Source organism: Moschus berezovskii, chromosome 4 (genome assembly GCF_049115385.1).
Source record: "Moschus berezovskii isolate FMDL1 chromosome 4, NW_MosBer_1.0, whole genome shotgun sequence".
NCBI classification, from domain to species: domain Eukaryota; kingdom Metazoa; phylum Chordata; class Mammalia; order Artiodactyla; family Moschidae; genus Moschus; species Moschus berezovskii.
The window spans coordinates 21284021-21306388 of record NC_142463.1 but is presented as its reverse complement, the minus strand read 5'-3'; the positions used below and the strand labels follow the sequence as shown (position 1 = coordinate 21306388).

General features: G+C 42.5%; 1 protein-coding gene across 1 annotated transcript in view; it reads left to right on the top strand.

Annotated features, from left to right (window-relative positions):
• The first annotated feature begins 8233 nt into the window (after positions 1 to 8233).
• Positions 8234 to 22368, top strand: part of EFCAB14 (EF-hand calcium binding domain 14) — a 38299-nt gene continuing 24164 nt past the window's right edge. Inside the window, exons 1-3 of the mRNA XM_055402127.2 lie at positions 8234 to 9421; positions 11325 to 11473; positions 16878 to 17023. Coding sequence (XP_055258102.1) covers positions 9240 to 9421; positions 11325 to 11473; positions 16878 to 17023 — 477 coding nt within the window. The 5' untranslated portion in view covers positions 8234 to 9239. The remainder of the gene's footprint in view (positions 9422 to 11324; positions 11474 to 16877; positions 17024 to 22368) is intronic.

The following is a 22368-nucleotide window of genomic DNA, read 5'->3' as shown; positions in this document are numbered from 1 at the left end:
GCAGGACAGAAAGTCCAGTACAATTTTAATCATGTACAGAAGCTAAAATTCCTCCCCCTTGGATCTTTTTATTCAAATTTCACTTCAAAAGCTGTAATCACTACAACAATATTTTTCCTTTACTGCTTCATATTTCTCCTTAATACTCATTATCCAACACAATGTTTATTTATCACCTTATTTGTGAATTTTTTCCTTTCATTAGAATGTAAGTTCCATGCAGGCATGGATTTCTGTGTATTTTGTTCCTTGTTTAACTCCAACATAAAGAATAGGGCTTAGAATACATTAAGCGTTCAATAAATATATGCTGGATGGATGGATGGATGATTGAATGGATGAAAGCTTACTTCATTTCAAAATCTTTCCCTAATGCCATCCCGACCCTTTCTGCATCTTGTATTGTGGTGCTGATCACGTCTTTACTGTTCATCTTTATTGTTCACTGTCTCTGTCTGTTGATCTGTCTCTCTCTCACACACACACACTCACACACCAGAAGCTCTTACACAGCAGGAGTATGATCGTCTATCCTGTGTTTCCCAATCTCCTAACACAGGAGAGTTACCATTTGTGGTGAAGAGAAATTGTCCCCATTTAAGAGGTGCAGTTGTGCAGGAAACCTGCAGAGGGCAGCATGAGGCAATATATGTCTATTGTCTCCTAGTGCCAGTCTTCTCGGTAAGTAGAGACTGGTCTCAGATGGAGCTGAACTGTAGTCTCAGGTTGATTTAGACACACAAAGCCAGTGCTATTCCCTTAGAAAAGAACTCGGGATGGCCCAGACAGCCTCTCCGTGTTGTCCCCCACTCCCACACCTGCCATTTATTCCTTCATCCACCCCCAGCATTGATGGAGGGAGCGCACACACCACACACACACACACACACACACCACACACACACACACACACAGCCGTTTCTAAGTTAGAAGAGCCTTCCCATCACGATTCCATCACCTTCTTTCCCAGCCTGCACTAAGTCCCTTGCTCCAAATAGGTATCTCAGAGGTCTGTTTCCCGGTCTCCCTGTCCACTCAATGCATTTAACAATTCCCTTGAAGCCCTTTAATGCCCACCATTTAAATTTAATCCTTAGGCACTGCCAGGGGGTGCACATAGTTAGTTCCAGTTTACAGATGAGAAAACAGACTCAGAGAGGAAAAGGAACTCATCTAAGATCACACATTCAGTAGGTGAAGAGACTGAGACTCAAACCCATACAATACTGTACCCTGACTCAGGGCTCCTCTGGTCCAGCTGCAAGTCCATTTCCAGCTCAAGCCCCTGGAAAGGAGGGCAAGAGTTGGTGGTCTGAAGGCCATTGTACATTCTTTCCTCCCAGGATTATTGTTCTCATCCTAAAATAATTTCAATCATTCCAGACTTTCTTTTTGTCCCCTAATATAAACCCTGTGGACCACTGCCTGCTTCCTGGGAACTCTGGCAGTGTGGAACCTGGATATTACTGGTGTATTCCAGGGCCACACACAGGACTTGGCATGTGGAAGTAGCTTCCTTAGGGCAGGATTGTTGGATGGATGGATAGATGGATGGAATGAATGGGTGGGATCACCAAGATGAAGGACAATGCCTAGAAATTCTTCCAATAGCTCTCTTCAGCTCTTCCAATAATTTAATTCAGCAAACAGTTCCCAAGGTCCTTCCAGCACTGGATGCTGTTCTGGGTGCTAGGATACTCAATAGATGGGGAAACTGAGGCTACTACACAGCCAAGGGAAAAAAGCTTGCAGCAACTCAAAGGAGACTGTGCCTAGAATAGAAGAAGGATGCCGGTGGGGGCAGTCCTTACCCTTGCCCACAATAATGCTGGGAACCAGTGCTGCTTCCTGCTGCCTAGGACCCACCAGGAGAAAAATCATTGTTTAGCTTGGAGCTTGGCCCCTCTCCTACCACCCAGTCCTTCCTCTTCCCATTGTCTTTAGGGTACCGGATGCAGCTGCCGACACAGCAGCAAAAAGAATGGGGAAGGGGCTGGGAAAGCAGACGAAGCCATCCCAGGAGAGGTAAGATGCTTCAGCTGGTGGTCCCTTTCCAGATGAGCTGCAGACAAAGGCCCAGGCAACAGGTCCGCCAGCATGGTGCTGGGCACCAGGTGCAGAACTCAGGTTTCCAAGGCTCAGATCCAGATTCAAGTCCCAGTTTCTGCCACTGATGTGCTGTGTGTCCCTGGGCAAGCCTCTTGCAATCCCTGGACATCCATTTTCTTCTCAGTTAGAGCAAGATAAGTTGTTTACCTTGGGAGGACTAATTTATCACAGTGATGATTAACACAAAAAATGCCTAATACATGAGTATTTTTAAATGTTCATTTCTGTTCCTTCCCTCCAACTTTAACCATAGAAAAACACCAAGAAAAATGATGGCAAAGGGAATTCTTGTAGCAGATGGAAGCAGCATTTTCTATTAGGTAAATGAAGATTAATTACCCAACTGGGTCACCATGAAAATTATACTTAATAAATCTATAATAAATCACACTGAATAATTAATAATCACATTAATGGAACAGGTACATTTATTGAGCATTTACTATGAGTCAGGCACATTGCTTCTTCACACAGCTACTCTGTGAGTTACATATTGTCAGGGTCAGTTTCACAAGTATGTGACAGAGAACCCCCGACTCAGAAGGGTGTGCCACAACTAGGGCTTAATAATCTGTGGTTCAGTTCAGTTCAGTTCAGTCACTCAGTCATGTCCGACTCTCCACGACCCCATGAACCACAGCACGCCAGGCCTCCCTGTCCATCACCAACTCCCGGAGTTCACTCAAACTCATGTCCACAGAGTCGGTGATGCCATCCAGCCATCTCATTCTCGGTCATCCCCTTCTCCTCCCGCCCCCAACCTTTTCCAGCATCAGACTCTTTTCCAGTGAGTCAACTCGTCGCATGAGTTGGCCAAAGTATTGCAGTTTCAGCTTTAGCATCAGTCCTTCCAATGAACACCCAGGATCGATCTCCCTTAGAATAGACTGGTTGGATCTCCTTGTGGTACAAGGGACTCTCAAGAGTCCTCTCCAGCACCACAGTTCAAAAGCATCAATTCTTCGGCGATCAGCTTTCTTCACAGTCCAACTCTCACATCCATACATGACCACAGGAAAAACCATAGCCTTGACTAGACGGACCTTGGTTGGCAAAGTAATGTCTCTGTTTTTTAATACACTATCAAGGTTGATCATAACTTAATCTATGGTTACCATCTTGAAATCCTTAATCATTTTATTTTTGAATTTGTTTTGAAAGTGAAGTCTGATGGAGCAATGGAGCCTCCACTGGGGACTTGGAGGTTCTGTCCATACGTAGTCCCGCCTCGCCCCACCTCCCTCTCCCCTTCCCCCTTCCCCAGGATAGGTTCTCAGCTGCCTGTTCCTCTGCGCCATCGCATCCTTGGCCTGGATACAGACACAGGGAGGGCTGGGTTGGGGTGCCTGAGGAAGGGCCCCTTACCCCTGTGAGTGTCCCCATGCCCAAGGAAGCATAGGGCTAACTAGCGAGCTATGAACAGCATGACAAAATAGGTAAGAAATCATAAGAGAAAGGGGGATAAAAGCTTTTTTCCTGATTTTTGAATAAGGGATCTTGCATTTCCATTTGCACTGACCCCCACAAATTACATGGCTAGTCCTAGGTACTATTATTACCACCACTTCACAAAAGTGGAGACTCAGAGAGGCTCAGTCATTTGCCCAAGGTCACACAGCTGCCAACTGGCAGAGCTCAGATGTGGACTTAGATCCCAAAGAAGAGAGGATTATGAGATCTTAAAGAGCTTCAGCCTAGGAATCAAAAGTCCTGGATCACATTTCTGATCATTGGCCCTGAGCCAGTTTTTCCCCCACTCTCTGCCTCAGTTTTCCCAAGTGAAAGCATTCTGTAGAGTCTTCTAAGGTAGCACCACATCTCAAGATGTGACTTCGCCACTCACACAGAATGGGATTTTGAGCTCTGGGAACTCAAATTTGCTTACCCTCCGCACATTGTTGTAGGAGAATTCAGCAGGTATCATTCACCCTATATAAACACTATATGATGTTGCTCCCTTCCCAAAAAAGCATGGAGCAGAAAGCTGGGCAGGGAATACGCTTATTCCCATTGTACACACAGAAAAGCTAGAATACCAGAACTGGAAAATTACTCCAGTTCAGTTCAGTTCAGTCACTCAGTCATGTCTGACTCTTCGTGACCCCATGGACTGTAGCATGCCAGGCCTCCCTGTCCATCACCAACTCCCAGAGTTTACTCAAACTCATGTCCATTGAGTCAGTGATGCCATCCAACCATCTCATCCTCTGTCGTCCCCTTCTCCTCCTGCCTTCAATCTTTCCCAGCATCAGGGTCTTTTCCAATGTGTCAGTTCTTCTCATCAGGTGGCCAAAGGATCGGAGTTTCAACTTCAGCATCAGTCCTTCCACTGAATATTCAGGACTGATTTCCTTTAGGATGGACTGGTTTGATCTCCTTGCAGTCCAAAGGACTCTTAAGAGTCTTCTTCAACACCACAGTTCAAAAGCATCAATTCTTCCGCACTCAGCTTTCTTTATAGTCCAACTCTCACATTCATACATGACTACTGGAAAAATCATAGCTTTGACTAGATGGACCTTTGTTTGCAAAGTAATGTCTCTGCTTTTTAATATGATGTCTAGGTTGGTCATAACTTTCCTTCCAAGGAACAAGCGTCTTTTAATTTCATGACTGTAATCACCACTGCAGTGATTTTAAAGCCCTCCCCCCAAAAAAAGTCTGTCACTGTTTACACTATTTCCCCATCTATTTGCCATAAAATGATGGGACCAGATGCCATGATCTTAATTTTCTGAATGCTGAGTTTTAAGCCAACTTTTTCACTCTCCTCTTTCACTTTCATCAAGAAGCTCTTTAGTTCTTCTTCGCTTTCTGCCATAAGGGTGGTGTCATCTGCATATCTGAGGTTATTGATATTTCTCCTGCAATCTTGATTCCAGCTTGCACTTCATACAGCCCAGCATTTCTCATGATGTACTCTGCATATAAGTTAAATAAGCAGGGTCACTTGGGAAAGTGACTTACCCAAGATCTTAGTGCATTCCAAACAAGTTTTGAATGGGTAACAGGTTGCACAGACACAAAATCATAATGTGAACATCCCCAAATGGACAGATGGGTCACAACCTTGACAGGTCCTGGTGTGGGAAGGCACATGGTTCCTCAGTGCAGGAGCCCTTGCTCTGAGAGGGTTGGCTTAATTTCTGGTCTTGAGGGTCCAGGTTTGAGGGAGGAAGCTAAAGAGTACCAAGAGCTCCTGAGAGAAGAAAGACACCTGGCCAGTAGTTTTCAAAGGCTCAGTATTTCATGGGATGTTTACCCAACACCGAAAGTTGTGTTATCTAAAGACCAGTAGACCAAAAGAAAAAAAAAATAGACAAAAAGGTGGACAGTGGGACTGAATCACAGATCCTTCCTCCTCCAACCTCCCCACCCAAGACCAGTCCACTGCATGAGAGGGCAGGGCCTGGCTGACCAGATGTCATTGCAGCTGGGTGAAATGACTTTGGCCCCACCTCACTTCCTTGGGTTCCTCAGCCCCAGGTTCCCTTGGTGTATATGTAACATCTACAACACAGGAGGGCCATGGGAAGGGCTATCCTGGGCCAGTCACTCCTTATGCCTGGGTTTCTCATGACCACAGCACGTGTTTGTGAAGTGGTTCTACAAGTCAAGACCTTTTCCTGTGTAGTACCACACCTTCAAGGAGATGCTAGTGCAGAGCTGTCCAACAGAACTTTCAATAATGATGGAAATGTACTGTTCTGTTGCTGCCCAATAGCCACTAACCACATATGGTTATGGAGCACAGTGGCCAGTGAGACTGGGAAACTAATTTAAACTTTTAATTAAGCAAAATGTAAATTTAAATTGTTATAGGTAGCTAGTGACTACTGACTACCATATTGGGTAGCACAGCTCTAGAAACAAAAGGAAATGAAAAACCAAAATAACTGCATCACGTTTGGGGGGCATCAAAAGCACTTTCACAAGTATCTTCTCACGTGTCTGTCCTGTGAAATAGACTTTAATCCTCACTTTGCAGAAAGGAAAACTGAAGCTCAGATTTAAATAGCTTCCATGTTGACAGAGCTAGTAAATATTCTAAATGATTTCATCCCAGATCTCTTGATTCCAAACCTCCACTCATACCTCTATATAACTCTACCCACCTACATAGGTGTCACATATATATCAGATCTTCTACCTCTGGACTTGACACATAAAGATAAATAAGAAATAGGCCCAGACTTTGGGTGGGTATCCCTAGACAAAGCCAGTGTGATTGACACAGTAAGAAGTGTCAATATATAAAAAATTACTTTAGGGCTTCCTGGTGGCTCAGTGGTAAAGAATCTGCCCGCCAATGCAGAAAACATGGGTTCAACCCCCGATCCAGGAAGATCCCATGTGCCACGGAGCAACTAAGCCCCTGTGCAACAACTATTGAGCCTGTGCTCTGGAGCCCAGGAGCCGCAACTACAGAAGCCCGCACATGTGCTTTGCAACAAGAGAAGCCTGCATCCCACAACGAGAGAGTAGTCCCCACTCACCACAACTAGAGAAAAGCCTGCATAGCAGCATAAAACCCAGTACAGTCAAAAATAAATTTTAAAATTGTATTTAAAAAATTACTCTAAATGACTTTTTTCCGAGCAGTTCAAAGCACTTTGCTTTAAATACTATCTACATGGGAGACTCTCAGATTTATATTTCAGGACCCAATCTCTGCCCAGAATTCCAAATAGATGTACCAAACAGTCCATCTGAGTACTGAATTGGTTTCTCAAGTTTGCCACAAATCTGCTCTTTCCTATCTCAGTAAACAGCAATTCCTTTGTTCCAGCTGTTCCAATCTGACTCTGGAGTCATCTATGACTCCTTGTTTTGTACACACCTGCTCTGTAGACCATCAGCAAGTATTGTTAGCTCTAAGGTCAAGAAGCATCCAGAATGCTCAGCATCTCCACTATTGCCATCGTATTTACTTGTCCTTTTCTCTCCTAATTCTCTTTTCCAGTAGCTAGAGTGATCTTTTAAAAAATCTAAGCCAGAACTTAAAGCACCAATGGTTTCCCAAAGTCCTCACAGTGGTCCCTCAAGCCCTACAAGATCTGCTCCTGATGCGTGTCTGACCTCATTTCTTATAGCTCTCCTCTGGAGAAGGAAATGGCAACCCACTCCAGTATTCTTGCCTGGAGAATCCCGTGGACAGAGGAGCCTGGTGGGCTGCCGTCTATGGGGTCCCACAGAGTCAGACACTACTGAAGCCACATAGCAGCAGCAGCTGGCTCTTCAGGTCCAGCCACACCACGTTTTCCACGTCACTCCTTCCTTGGGGTCATTGCACAACTCATTGCCTCGCTGCCTCCCAATCTCTAACCAAAGGTCCCCTTATCACAGAGGCACTCCCCGTCCCTTTATCATGTTTCCCTTTTCCCCATAATATTCATCACCTCCTGACATGTAACATGTTATTGTTCTCCTTCCACTCAAGTATAAACTGCAGGAACTGGGTTGGCAGATAAAACACAGGACGTCCAGTTAAAATTGAACTTCAAATAAAATAACTTTTAAGTATGAAGATGTTACATGAGATACACTTACGTTAAAAAAAAAAAAAAAACAATTTGTAGTTTATCTGAAATTTAAACTTTCCTAAGTGTCCTGTATTTTTATTCCCTAAATCAGGCAACCCTACGCTGGAAGGCAGGGACAGTGTTTGTTTTGTTTATTGCTGTATCCTCAGCGGTAGAACTTTCTGACACGTGGTAATCAATGACTAAATCAACAAATATTTACAGAATGAATGAACGAATGTGTTCAACCGGGTCATTAACTTGTAACACGCCTAAACTTCTAATAAGCAGCTGGAGAGTCAGAGGGCTGGCACCTCTAAATTGGGTTAGTCACAACTGGGGGCCGATGCGGTGATGAACTTCCCAAGCAAATTCATCCAGCTGGGTGCCTTGCCTGGCTCATCCCTGCTCCTCTGGAAACAACACACGGCCTAGGACAGGTGAGAGACAGGTCCCCTGACACCCTCCTGGGGGCGGAGGCTCCTCGACAGGGCAGACCGACTGCCAGCGCCAGAGCCTGCGCCTTTTAACGCCCCGCCGCCCCTACCTCCTTGCGTGACGTCATCGAACAGGCGGCCAATGGGAGTGCGCCTTACTGGCAGGCGGCGCCGGCGGCCGCTGCCAAAGGGGAAGTGAGCTGGGGCTGAAGCGATGGCCCGGGTCTGGAGCCTGCGGCCACAGCCGCCGCCGCCACCAGCGACTCGGGAGCAGCTGCGGCCGCAGCCGGAGCGGGGACCGGAGTCGCGGCTGGAGTGGAGGCGGCGCGTGTGAGTTGCCGAGAGTCGGCCGTACCGGAACACCTCAAACTCTGGGCGGGAGCGCTTCAGGTGGGCTGAGCCGCGGTCACCCCTCCTCACCGCGCCCCCAGGCCGAGACAGCAGGGCTGGGGTCTTCCCAGGCGCAGGACTGGCTCCTCTCAGGCCGAATCCTCCAGGCTAGGCTCTGGGTTTTCCTTGGCCTCTGACTCCCTTCAAACTCAGGACAGAGACCGGAGGACGGTGATCTTCTTGGACTCGGGCATTTTCTCTGTCAGGGTTATAGTGGCTGGGAGCCTCCTCCTGCTACCATCTAGGGAGGGACCAGCGCGTTCCCACCGTCGTGCTTTACGTCTCCCCGCCTCTTCCCATTCAAGAACCAAGTTTCTTGTTTTCCTCTCCATTGGAAATCCTGCCCCGGAAGTCCGAAACACCTATCTGTGTGTCCTCTCCAGCTCCTGGAGTACCCTTAGAAATACTATCTGCTGACCAGGGTTCAGAATCTCTCATTCTTGACTTGACTTTTTATCCTGAGAGACAAAAGTTGCTCCCCTCCCCAGTACCCTCTTAAGTAACTGGCACTCCATGCATAGGCCTTTACCCATTTGGATCACCAGCTCCCTGGCCATCTCTATGTGACTTCCCCCATTCATTTGAGTTCCTGTTTCCTCTGGAGTCCAATCTCCAGCCCCTAGCGTATCTGGTCAGTCCCACCCCTGGGTGGGAGTGACCAGAGGGCTTTGGCCCAGGATTCCTCACCCTGGAAGGCAGCTCCAAGGCAGGGAGAGAATTGGGCGTCGGGTACGAACCTGGCAGCTCGGGAGTGGGTGCTCCACTTACCCCACACAAGAAGATGAAAAAGCGCAAAGAGCTCAATGCATTGATCGGCTTGGCTGGGGACAGCCGGAGAAAGAAACCCAAGAAAGGCTCAGGCCACCGCCTGCTTCGCACGGAGCCTCCTGACTCAGACTCCGAGTCCAGCTCAGAGGAGGAAGAGGAATTTGGTGTAGCTGGAAATCGCTCTCGCTTTGTCAAGTGAGTAAAGAAGTGCTGAGGCTGGGATGGGAAAAGTCATCTTGCACTACCAAGGGGGCGACTGAAAGGAAAGGAGACGGGAGTTCTTAGGAAGAAAAAAGTGTATAGTCCCTGGAAGGCACAAGGGAGGAAAAATGTTCGGGAGAAGTTGAGTTCAGGTTTTGAATGAAGTATAAGTTAAGAGTTCTGTCTCTAAGTGTACAAAGAGGTCTGAATCTAGGGTGGAAGTGTGGACTTGGGGATTGTGCCAAGAGCCCGGTGAGAGTAGCAGAGAAGCTAAGAATAGGGACGTAGGGAGAGAGAAATTTGAGAGACAAGGCCCTGTTAAATTTAGGAGACACAGGGACCTTAAGACTGCAGGGTTTTTTATTTGTTTGTTTGGGTTTGTTTGTTTTTAATTTTCCCACTGTGGATGGGTCTGAATCTGGTAATGGGGGAATATGATGAAGGACGTTCTGTAAAAACTATGAACCTTGAGAGAAATGGAGGGTGGGAGACAGAAAGAAGAGGCCGCTTTTTTCAAACCACTTTTAGATGGTAATACCCTCCAGTAGTGAGGACAAGTGGAAGTGTTACTCAGTCGTCTCCGACTGTGTGACTCCATGGACTGTAGCCTGCCAGGCTCCTCTGTCCATAGGATTCTTCAGGGAAGAATACTGGAGCGGATTGCCATGCTCTCCACTAGTAAACACAAAGATATTGGGAATTGGGGGTAGGGTAGGAAGGGGCTGAAGGGACTCTTTAAAGTGCCCTTGGACTCTCTTAAGGAGCACATTGAAAGAGTATGCTGCTGAGGATGTGAAAGCAAGAGCTCGGCTGAAGCTTAGAATGCTAAAAGAGATCAAATCCTTTGAGATTTGTTTGTTTGGAATGTCTTTGTCCTTTTATATTAAAGGAAGAGATTGGTTTCTAATGAGCTTTGGCAGGTGAAGTAGTTCAGGGCAATCCTGGGCTTCAGCTATGAAGATCTGATGAAGTGGAATAGTTAACTGGAACAGTTACCCTGTTGGTTTAGTTTAGACCTTGAGTGCTGGTTGACGTTTGATGTGAAATCTAACTCCTATGTCCTTCCTTCTGAACCAATCAGCTGGAGTGTATGAGCTGTCCACTTTAACCTACCGTTCTAGTTTTTTTCATTCCATTTTCAGTAAAGCTAAATCAAAAGTTTATAAAGTTTCAGTGAAGTAAAACAAGGTCCTCTTGAATAACTATATATTTGAGAGAGAGAACTAGATAGATAAGTGAATTACAATACAGGAATAAATGGCATAGAAAACTCTGATCTTTACACTTCCCTAACCTGAGTCACGGAGAAGGCAATGGCAAGCCACTCCAGTACTCTTGCCTAGAAAATCCCATGGATGGAGAAGCCTGGTAGGCTGCAGTCCATGGGGTCGCTAAGGGTCGGACACGACTGAGCGACTTCACTTTTCACTTTCACACATTGGAGAAGGAAATGGCAACCCACTCCAGTGTTCTTGCCTGGAGAATCCCAGGGACGGGGGAGCCTGTTGGGCTTCCGTCTATGGGGTCACACAGAGTCGGACACGACTGAAGTGACTTAGCAGCAGCAGCAGCAGCAGCAGCAACCTGAGTCAGTTTCCAAAGACCTGCATTGATGATGATGGCAGTGAGCTGCAGTGCCCACAGCTGCTTCCTGTAACTCAAAAACTCCCTCATTTCATGAGAAGTTTGTCCCCAGTAGATGAACTCTTCCTGGGTCATATTATCTTGACATATTCAACCTGCTGATCAGATTTAAGTGTGTTACCCTATGTTCCCTGGTAAATGGGTTGGTTATTCATTAGAGATGCTAATTGCATGCCCACACATGTGCTATTTGGAATCAAACTGTATTCATAATCCCTTTCATGCTCCTGGTTGCATTTGTTCTTCCGATCAGGGGAGACTATTTACGATGCTGCAGGATCTGTTATCCCCTCTGTGCGTTTGTCATCCTTGCCGCCTGTGTCGTGGCCTGCGTTGGCCTGGTTTGGATGCAAGTCGCTCTGAAGGAGGATCTGGATTCCCTCAAGGAGAAGTTCCGAACAAGTAAGTGGTCCCCCTTTTCAGAGTATAATTTTGGACTCTTTGCCAGGTTCTAGGACAAAGTGAACCACACTGAATTAAGATTTTTGCTCACTCTGATGAAGCAATTACATGTTCCTTTCAGCATTTTTTCAACTCTTTCTTAGCTGTCGGCTTGAATGCAATAACATTTATTTTTAAATGCACAAACAAAACACAGCACTTATGCACCATTGGGACAAATAGCATCTGAAATAATGGCATTGCAGTCAGTGTTTATAGCATAGAAGGGAAGGATCGAGATCCAAGGTTCTAGAACCTTGGTTAATTTCCACCTGTTGCCACTTCATGTTTCCCAACTGTAAAGTGGTAGTAGCAACACTAGGCTATTTCCTTCCTCTTCACAGGGCTGTTTGAGAAAGAATGTGGGCGTGTCTATCAGACAATATCCTCCTTAAGAAAAACCTAGAGAAGCATAGTACTGAGCAGTAATAATAATACCCAGCCTGTATGGCGTGCTTACTGTGTGCTGAGTCACAAATATTTGTCTCATGAGTCAGTGTCTCTTAAGAAACTTTTGAAGTTGAAGAGTTTTATATATTCTAAATTGTTAAGTTGTATTTTGTGCATCCAACATCCTTTTTCTGAGAGATGTGCTTACATGGTAGCTTCAACCCATTTTAGCCTAAAGATCTTTCTTTAGCAACACTGAGATCTTTGGTTCTAGGTTACAAGGGTAAATTTTCTAAGCTAATAAAATCTTAAAACAACGGCAAATTACAAAAAAAGGAAAGAAAGTTATACCCAAAATATACTTTACTTGGTCTTTAACTAACAAATAATGCATAGCTGTAATTACAACCTGAATTTTATTATAAGTAATAAAATTTTTTTTTTTTTAATTTCTAGGCTAAGGAGCCAGTTTCAGGTTAATCACAAAATCACAAATACCCTAACTTTAGCAGCTTTAACATTCCAGCAAACTGACCACTAGGCTTTCTCAAAGTCATAAAGAAATCTGTCCCTAGAACTAGAATTAGAGTTGTTTTCTTACTTCCTAGGAGTAAGCCCTAGGTGATCTCTTTGTTGCCTGCAGTTAGTTAAGTTCCAAACCTAACCTAGGGACAGCTAATCCAGTGTATTAATGACGTTCCTAGTGATGTTGCTTAAAAAAAAATATATTGAAGTATTACCTTTAGTTTTCTTCTGAGCCTCTGATTCAGGAAATGAGATTGGATAGGCCACAATTCTCTGCCAGGATCATCCTGATTTCTGTGTTTTAAATTGGTGGGGCAGAGTACAGTGTAAGAAAGGATGAGCTTTGTATTCTAGTTATTTTCCCTCCTTAGTTTTGTACTTAGCAGTATTACATGGTGTTTTTCTTGGTAAGTAATAATCATAACTTGGAAAGGAGGATCTGAGAAGCAGTGTTTTACTATAAATAGCCACTGACGACACCTGTCTATGCCAGCATCTCTCCGTAACTAGTTGGGCCTCCTACGTTTGTACTGCAGCTTGTTTGGGTCACATATTTGTTGTTGTTGTTCAGTCACTAAGTCACGTCTGACTCTTTGGGTCACCTAAAGCAATTATTTATTTATGCATTTCAAAACATTGCTCAATTCTGCCTTCCAGGGATTTATTTCTCTGACTGCTCTGTGCCTGTGTTTTCAGGACACCAGTGTACTGTGTACCTTAGCTGAGCTTGTCATTCTCAGGAAATTTCTTTGTTTAGAAAGTCATGTTTGAAGTGTGTACATACAATAGACCTAACAATCGATCAGGCAACGAATATGTTTTGAGCACTCGTTAATACCAATTCCTGGAAATACTCTGTTCAGGAGATGCCAGGAGTTGTGCCCTGGACTGTAAGACCTGCTTTCTACCACTGAGCAGCATTCCCCTGGGTCCCTGGCTGGACTTGTCAGCCAGCTGAATGAAGCAGGTTTGGAATTGTCAGTCCAGCTGCTCTGCGGGCTTTGGTTTGCTGCAATAGGTACGCTAGCACCTATACTATCTAAAGCAGAACTTCCTGAGAGAGAATAGACATGGGGCCTGGGGCTATATAAGTCAGTCTATAGGGTGAACCTTAGTGGACCACTTGGCAAGAGGCTTTATGGGAAAACCATTCTCTTAGCTAAATGATGTTAATCTTGTTAAACTTAATATAATCTTTCTTTGAATTATGTTGCTACTTTAAATATATTTCAATAAGTTTATTTCTTGTTTTTCAAGAGGATAGTGGAAATAAGACTACCTGCTGGTCTGGCTTAAATACCTTTTTTAAAAATTCAGAGCACCTTGTCATTTATTTCATTACCTTCCAAGACACTTGTGAGGAAAGGAGGCAGGATTGCTGAGATATCTGGAGCACAAAGCAGAGCAGATAGGCTAGGTATTTTTTCCTTGAGGCCAACGAGTAATTTGATCCTTAAGCTAAAAGTGCTGCCTGGCCTTGAAACTCTTCACTCAGTTTTCTTTTTCTAGAACCAGGTACTCCAGAAGACCTCCACAGTTATTCTAAGGAAGATTCTATTCCCAGCCATTCCACTCTATCACTCCAAGCTAGACGGAGGGGAAAGAATTTGGAAGAGAATGACAGTATTGATAAGTCAAACATGTCTGTTTCTGGTCATGCAGAAGAGTAGCAGTTTGGTCATTTCATGCAGAACTTGAAAATGGTCTTATGCTAATAAGAGCACTAGGATATAAGCATCTGTGACAGCTGAAGAGTTCTAGGGAGAGTGCTGGTCCTTTCTAGCACTTTCCTTTCCAAACTTTCTAGAATCAGAAAACATAAAGATAAATTTGTGCTACAAAAGCACTTTGGGCATTCCTGTGTCATAACGTCTGTCACACTCTGTAGTAATTCTGGGCTGATGCCTTGTTCCCCACCAGACTGAGAATTTCAGGTTCTTTTGTATGCGCTAGTGCCAGGTACATGGCTAGGCACATAGTAGGGGCTCAATTACAAGATGAGTAATTACATAAAAGTATCTTGTAAACTGTAAAGACGCACAAATATAAAATATTACTATTGGCATTATGTGTTGTATCTAAAGGGCATGTGCAGAAATCTTCATTTCCTCTTCTTAAAGATCAGGAAAAGAGCTAACTAAGTTCTTTTGAGTAGGATTGTACTAAATTTTAAATGAGTTGCTTCCATGTTTAAAGAACATGAATTAGTAATCGTATTTTTTTATGATTAAACTTAATTGTAAGTTTGTTTACAGTATTTCATTCCATGTATGTAATCAGATTGCCTTTACTTGTCTTCTCTCTCCTAAAAATCCCCAAATCAGATAATGAATATAATCCCTTCTTGGCTCACACAGTCCTCAGGATTTAAACTGTTTGCAGGGCTTGTCAGATTTATGTTTATTAGTTAATAATTTTAATCCAAGTTACTTATGTGTTTATCTTACTTCCTCTTCTACTTAATTCATATAGATTGCATAGGAAAGAGAGAGACTTCCCCAGCCTTGGAATGTTTTACCATGTGAGAATGGCAGATATGTGTGGGATAAACTTTTCTTTATAACCTAACTGAATTCAAAATTCAGTTGGGTGCTAAGTGCTACGTTAATTTAAACTGACTGATAAAATATTCCTACTACCTGAGATGAATGTATTCTTGCAATTGCAATTCCTGCAATGAATGTATTCCTACTATTTATAAAGGACTCCACATATTTTTGAAAAGTGAATAAAAATGTCTAATTTCTTTTAATAATTCTGAATTTTCAGATAGTGGGTTTGTTTACAGTGAGGATACCACCACCATCCCCTGATTTTTGTGGGGACTTTTTGTTGTTGAATTTATTTGTTGAGTTTGCCTTGTTTAACTTAATTAGGATACTATTAACTCCATTTTATACCCTATAATAATTTCGCTGGACAAGCATTTAAATGCTTCTGTGTACCTGGGACTGTGCTGGTCCTTGGGAAAACATGACCAAATAAGACCTGATCCCTGCCCTCGGGCAGCTATCTTCAGTCTGATGGAGGAGACAGATGAGTAAATAATTACAGCACAGCATGTTCAGTGCTCAGTCGAGTTTGGAGTTGTAAAGAAGTACCAGTGGGCTCAGGTGGGGGCCAGCTATCTGTGCCGAATCTTGAAAGAAATCAACTAGGCTAAGGTGGAGGAAATGAAAGGGCAAAAGTCAACTAGGCAGAGAGGATAGTGTTTGCAGTCACTGAGGCTTAAAGAGGTTGGTGTGTCAGGAAAATCAACTTGGCTGGAAAGTAGACTGAAGTGTAGCTAAAGTGATGAGAAATGTGGTTGAGAGGTAAGCAAAGGCCAGATTTATTCAGTCATTGATACTTAGTGAGTGCCTGAAGTGTGCCAGGTGTATTCTTGATGCCAACCTACAGAAACAAAAAAAGTTTGAGAACTTAAGATTTTAGTAAATAGTTTTATATCTGTCCCTTTATGCCAGTTTTTTATTTTAAAAAGAGCACATGATAACTAATCAGGCAGTCTGTGGGTTTGAAAGAAAGACAGGTTTTATTCTGGAGGACCAGCCATTATCAATATTTTATTTTCCACGAAAAAGAATACTCTAAAGAATGAAGAGAAAGCACTCTTTTCAGGCCTCTGCCTTCAGGCTGGCAAATCTTGAAACCATCCAGAAGATGCTGTTTCTCAAAAGAAAGGCCAATTCACCTAACATTTTTCTTTATCTTCTATCTCACTTTGAGCTTTTGGGTTGATTTAAGATTTAAGAAAGCACTGTTTGCTGTTTATGAAAAAGATTTAAAATCTTAGTTGTCAAAGCAGCATTTGAAAGATACTAAGAATCTATCTTGCATTTGACCAATTTGGGGTAGAAAAAATAAATTTAAACATTTAGAGATATAACTTAGGCTGTCACCTTGAGCATTAATGGAGTAAAGTTTATAAATCTTGGTTGATCAATCAGAAAGTTTCTTAATTGAGCAGGTCAATACTTAACATTTATTTATCACTTATTGTATGCCTGACCAGCTGTGTTTAGTGCTTTACAGCCCTTCTTTCACTTAAAATATTTTCACAGGATGGTTAGAATTCTCACTGTATTACACATGAAGAAAGTGAGCTCAAAGAATTTGAATAATTTGCTCAAGATCACAGTAAGTTACTGAGTTGCAATTCAAGTCTAACTCTTTCTGCTGATGTTGTTTGTTATCATTTTTAGCCACCTGGCTTTAAAAAAGTTGTACTGCCAGTAGTGAGATAGCCCCAGTTAAATGAATCTTTAGTGTTCAAGATACACATTTACAGAAGTAAAAAGAACAGTGGAATTGATAAATAAGATTTGTCATTATCCTCCCAGAATTAACTTTCATTAATCTGTCTTCTTTCCTGCTCTATGATCATTTTTTCATCTTGGAACCATGAGGGAACTTTATGGCTACTTATGATTGTTTTTATGTTTGCTTTTAGTGGAATCTAATCAGAAAAGCTCATTCCAAGAAATTCCCAAACTTAATGAAGAACTACTCAGCAAACAAAAACAGCTTGAAAAGATTGAATCTGGAGAGCTTGGGTTGAACAAAGTCTGGATAAACATCACAGAAATGAATAAGCAGGTAGTAAAAGTGTGATTGTCTTTCTGTATAAGCTGTGAATATTTCATTTTGTCTCTCTACTATGTATCAGTAAGTATAGGGAATTCACTTCAGATTGTTTTACTTTTTGAAATGGTGCTTTGCATACTATGATCCCAATACATTAAAGTCAGTTAAAATAGATAATAGTATGCATTTGCCAAATATTTAAAATGTTAACCCTTTCTACAGAGGAGCAGAGTTTTACCAAGTAGAACAGCTTAGAAGGAGTTAGAAATTCATGAATCAGTTTTTCCTAAAGAGCAGTGTAGATATTAAATTTAAGAATGTATCGTCTAACCCCCCCCAAGAAAATTGGATAACTGATTTTTATTAGATAGTGAGAGCTTATTTTGCTTAATAGAATTTGAGTAATTTGCTCAAGATCACAATAAGATACTGAGTTGCAATTCAGGTCTAACTCTTTTAAGAACTTACAGACGGGCTTGGGGTGTAGTACTGTATGTCGCACTGGAAACTTATCAGCAGCTAATGATAATTATTATTCTAGAGTAGCATTAGAGGAAATGGCAGAGTTGGTTAAATACCTTGACCAGGCAAGTAGGCTTAGAGCCAAAACTTTTCCAGTCCCTAAATTGGCCAGATCTCACATTGATTCTGAAAGAGAGACTGACAGAGGGAAAGGGGGGTATTCAGAGGATGTTGATGGAGCATCTTATATGAATAAGGTGCTGCAGCTGCAACTTGGTGGCTCTAGCTCTTGTTCTCAGTTTGTGTGCTTTAGTTAAGAAAGACACACATTGACTTTAAAGAAAACTCAAGTGCCAAGTGAATGGTCCACCCACAGAGTCCTTAAAAATAGCTTTGTCATTCCTGTTGTGGCTAAGAGGATATTCTGTTCTTCAGAGTGGAGTCACAAAGTTCAGAATCAGTCAGGGCAGAGAGCACTGTGCTAGAATAAAGTGCCTGCCAATGTTTTTGAAGCTACCTGCACCTTTCAGCCAGAGAAGGCAATGGCAAGCCACTCCAGTACTCTTGCCTAGAAAATCCCATGGATGGAGGAGCCTGGTAGGCTGCAGTCCGTGGGGTCGCTAAGGGTCGGACACGACTGAGCGACTTCACTTTCACTTTTCACTTTCACACATTGGAGAAGGAAATGGCAACCCACTCCAGTGTTCTTGCCTGGAGAATCCCAGGGATGGGGGAGCCTGGTGGGCTTCCGTCTATGGGGTCACACAGAGTCGGACCTGACTGAAGTGACTTAGCAGCAGCAGCAGCTCCTTTCAACAGTAGTTTGGGAGTGGCACAGGCCAGCATTTGTGACCAGAAATCAATGGCCTAGGGCAGTGGCTTTTAGACTTTTCCTGGAACCTACAGTAAGAAATATTTTCCATAATTACGCGATAAACACATGCATGTGTATGTGTGCACCCGTGCATCCACACACTTGGTCACATCCAACTCTTTGTGACCCCATGGACTGTAGCCCACCAGGCTCCTCTGAAAATGGGATTTCCCTGGCAAGAATACTGAATGGGTTGCCATTTCTTTCTCCAGGGGGTCTTCCCTACCCAAGGATTGAAACCTTGTCTCCTATATCTCCTGTATTGGCACTTGAATTCTTTACCACTAGCGCCACCTGGGTGTGACTGAAATAAAACTTTCTGAAAACAATCACTTGCCTTAATATAATGCTGCCTTACGATATTTTTTTATTTAGTTCTCTTTCATTTTTATAAGTATCATGAAATAATTGATGGGTTAGAGCACCTACTATTGACTAGTTATCATTTAGCCTTGGACTCGGTAATAAGGGAAAATCAGAGATTCACTCCTTTTTTACAAGAAATATAGGATATAGACTCTGGCCTTGCTTGTATTCACAGAACAAATGAGCAATTTGGCTAGAGAGTACAAGTGAAAGTAAACCAGCATGAAGCACTGAGAAATAATTAGCGTCTCTCTCTGGGGCAATCTGTGGGTTCTTTTGCAGTTCTGAGGCATCTAATTATACCAGCAGGTTGTCCATTGTGTTCTGAGCTTTGCTGCTGCTGCTACTAAGTCGCTTCAGTCGTGTCCGACTCTGTGTGACCCCATAGACGGCAGCCCACCAGGCTCCCCCAGAGTCCCTGGGATTCTCCAGGCAAGAGTACTGGAGTGGGGTGCCATTGCCTTCTCCGTCTGAGCTTTGATCACAGTAATGATGATGGCACGTAAGATGGTAACTGCCACCCATTAAATTCCTTCTTTATGCAGGTCCCTATTAGATGACTTACGAGATATCCTGTTTTGCTTCTGTAGCTCTATGAAGTGGGAGGTACTGTCTCCATTTTACAGATAAGAAAACCAAGGCTCACTGAGGTTAAGAGGTTTACCCAAGATCAGCTGCTGTGTATCAGTGCTAACAAAATATTCAAGTTGTAGAAACCTATTTTCTTTCCAGTTTTCTATTCTACCTTCCATCTTTATAGCCTCTAAAGGATGCAGCAGTAGGTGCTTAGTAGATAAAGCTGAAATAATGTGAAGTCAAGTCTGTATCAGGGCTTATAGTCGATGATTATCTGTTTTAGTAACTTTTGTACTTACTATTTAAAGAGCACTTAATTTTAACCCCAAAGCAAACAAGCAACATTTCAGACTTTATAGAATAAAATGGTCTAATAAGTAAATGGTCTACAGTAGCTATTTTAAATTTCGCTAATGAAAAGTCATGTAATATCCATGAAAGTCATGACTCATCTTTTGGCTGGAATGTAGTTTGTATTTAATGGTTTGCATTTAATTCAACTTTTTAGACTCTTTGAATTGCATTGTGTGATGTTAGAGATAAGTTTTATAATGCTCAAATCCAACCTAACATTCTAGAATGTGTCAGAGACCTAAGCAGCCTCTGATATCAGTAATGGGAGAGTGTCCCTTGCCTTTCATTCTAGTTACACATGTAGCTTTGCAGTAGTTTTCCACAGATGTGGGCATTATTCCACCCAGGAGAGGAATGCTGAAAAACAGAATCCAGCTTTGCGATTTCTGGGACTGTAGCTGAATCCTGGTGACCAGTGTGTGATGCAGGTCATATAAGTGAGTACAAAGTCCTGTAAGTCCTCTAACACTTAAGAGGACTTGAATGGGCCTCTGAGAGAACACTTAGAGGAAAATGAACGGTCAGCTCTCCAGAGCATACTCTTTCTGTGAGTCAGCTGATAGCCCAGGCCTAGAGCACTTGGGGCATGGGGAGAAGTGGACAGCTCCTCATCTTTTATTGCCTTGGCTTTCAGCTGTTCCTCTGGTTTTGGTGAAGTGGTAGCTGCCAGTTAGCCACACTGGCCGTTTGTGAGGCCATGACCATTATCCAGATACTTGTGATCAGGATAGTGCAGTACCTGGGAGAGTAGCTCTACCCAGATCACTTCACTCAGAACACAGCTTGTTGTCTGTTTAAAATCTGGCCAGTTTGTCAGTGAAAGGAGTTGTTCCCTCAGGTGGGAAAAAGGTAACCACACGATTGATACGGTATTTGGAATAATCATATCCTTGCTCGTCAAGTTGGTATAGAGCCAGTTGTGTACATTGAATAAAACAGACATTGAGTAAAACTGGGGCATTGAATAAAACAGACGTGGGAGAGACCCCTTCCCAGTACTTAGAGTTGAGCATGTAAGATAGTCTTGGAAGGCCCAGTGGAGGGCATGGGGAAAGGGCTGGGAAAGGGCCAGCCAAGGAAATCTGTCATGCACCTCCCAAAGCTTTGTGATGTGTTTTTCCTATGTGTCTATTTCCTTCCCATCTTTTGTCTTTAAAATTTCACGAGTAATATGTGAACATATTCTTATATAAGATTTAATAGTAAGATACACATAGAACTCTTCAGAAAATTCTTCACTGCCATCTCTGTATGTGCCCCCATCATACACAGATACACACATTCCCTGTCCCCATAATTGTTGTAAATAGTCTGGGCTACATTTTTACAGTTCACTTTATATGCATTTACAAAATCGTAATAGCTTTTAATATGAATTAGCTTATAGGTTATTGTATACACGTGCACACGTATGTGTGACTTTATAAATGGAGTCATTAGGTATATATTCTACAGCTTTCTCTGTTTACTCAATATATCTATATCCTTAATGAGAGACATTTAGATTGTTTTCTAGTGTTTTGCTCTTACAAATAAGAAACCAGTGAAAAGTCTCGAGCATACATCTTTATGCTTGTGAGCATAATCTTTTTTTAAATTTACCTTTTCTTCAAGTTTTATTGAGATATAATTAACACTAAGCACTGTATAAGTTGAAGGTGTACAGCATTTGATTTACATCATAAAATGATTATCACAGTATGTTTACTGAGCATCCATCATAAAATTAAAGGAGTAGAAAAAAATATTTCTCCTTGTGATGAGAACTCTTAGGATTTACCATTTTAACAACTTTCATGTATAACATACAACAGTGTTAATTATCTTCATCATGTTGTACATTACACCTCTAGTACTTATTTATCTTATAACAAGAGGTTTGTATGTTTTGACTCTCTTCCTCTAAATTTCCCTCCCCTCACCACCACCACACCATCTCCACCCCCCACTTATGGTAACCAACCACAAATTTGGTCTCTTTTTATGACTTTGTTTTTGAAGTATAATTGACGTGTAACAGAGTTAGTTTCTGTTACACAATAAATGATGTGATATTTATTTTCATTTCAAAGTGATCACCAGTGTTACTTATGTCACCATACAAAGATATTACATAGTTATTGACTGCCTTCCCCACGCTGCCGTTTCATGCCTGTAACTCATTTATTTTGCAGCTGACAGTTTGTACCTGTTTATCTCCCTCACTTAGTTCTTTCCTTCCCCCACACCCCTCCCTCTGGCATACACCTGTTTGTCCCCTGTATCTGTTTCTGTTTTTTTGTTTGTTCATTTGTTCTTTAGATTCCACATATAAGTGATTTCCTACAGCGTTTGTCTTCTCTGTCTGATTTATTTCACATAGCATAATGTCCTTTCGGTTCATCTGTATTGTCACAAATGACAAGATTTTATTCTTTTCTATGGCTGAGTAATATTCCTTTGTGTGTGTGTGTGTGTGTGTGTGTAGTACAGACCACAACTTCTTAATCCATTCATCTGTGATGGGCACTTGATATCTTTTCTGTTGTAAATAATGCTACAGGGAACATGGAGGTGCATATTTCTTTTTTTCTCTCTTTTTGGTGTGAACTGATTTAATTTTTAAAAAATCAATTTCCTGATTTAAAGCAGGAACTTTTATTTAAGCTAAAGCCATTTCATGCATAGTCATTTTTTTATCACTTTATACAGTGATTTGAAACTTATTAGGGTACTCTCTGACTGC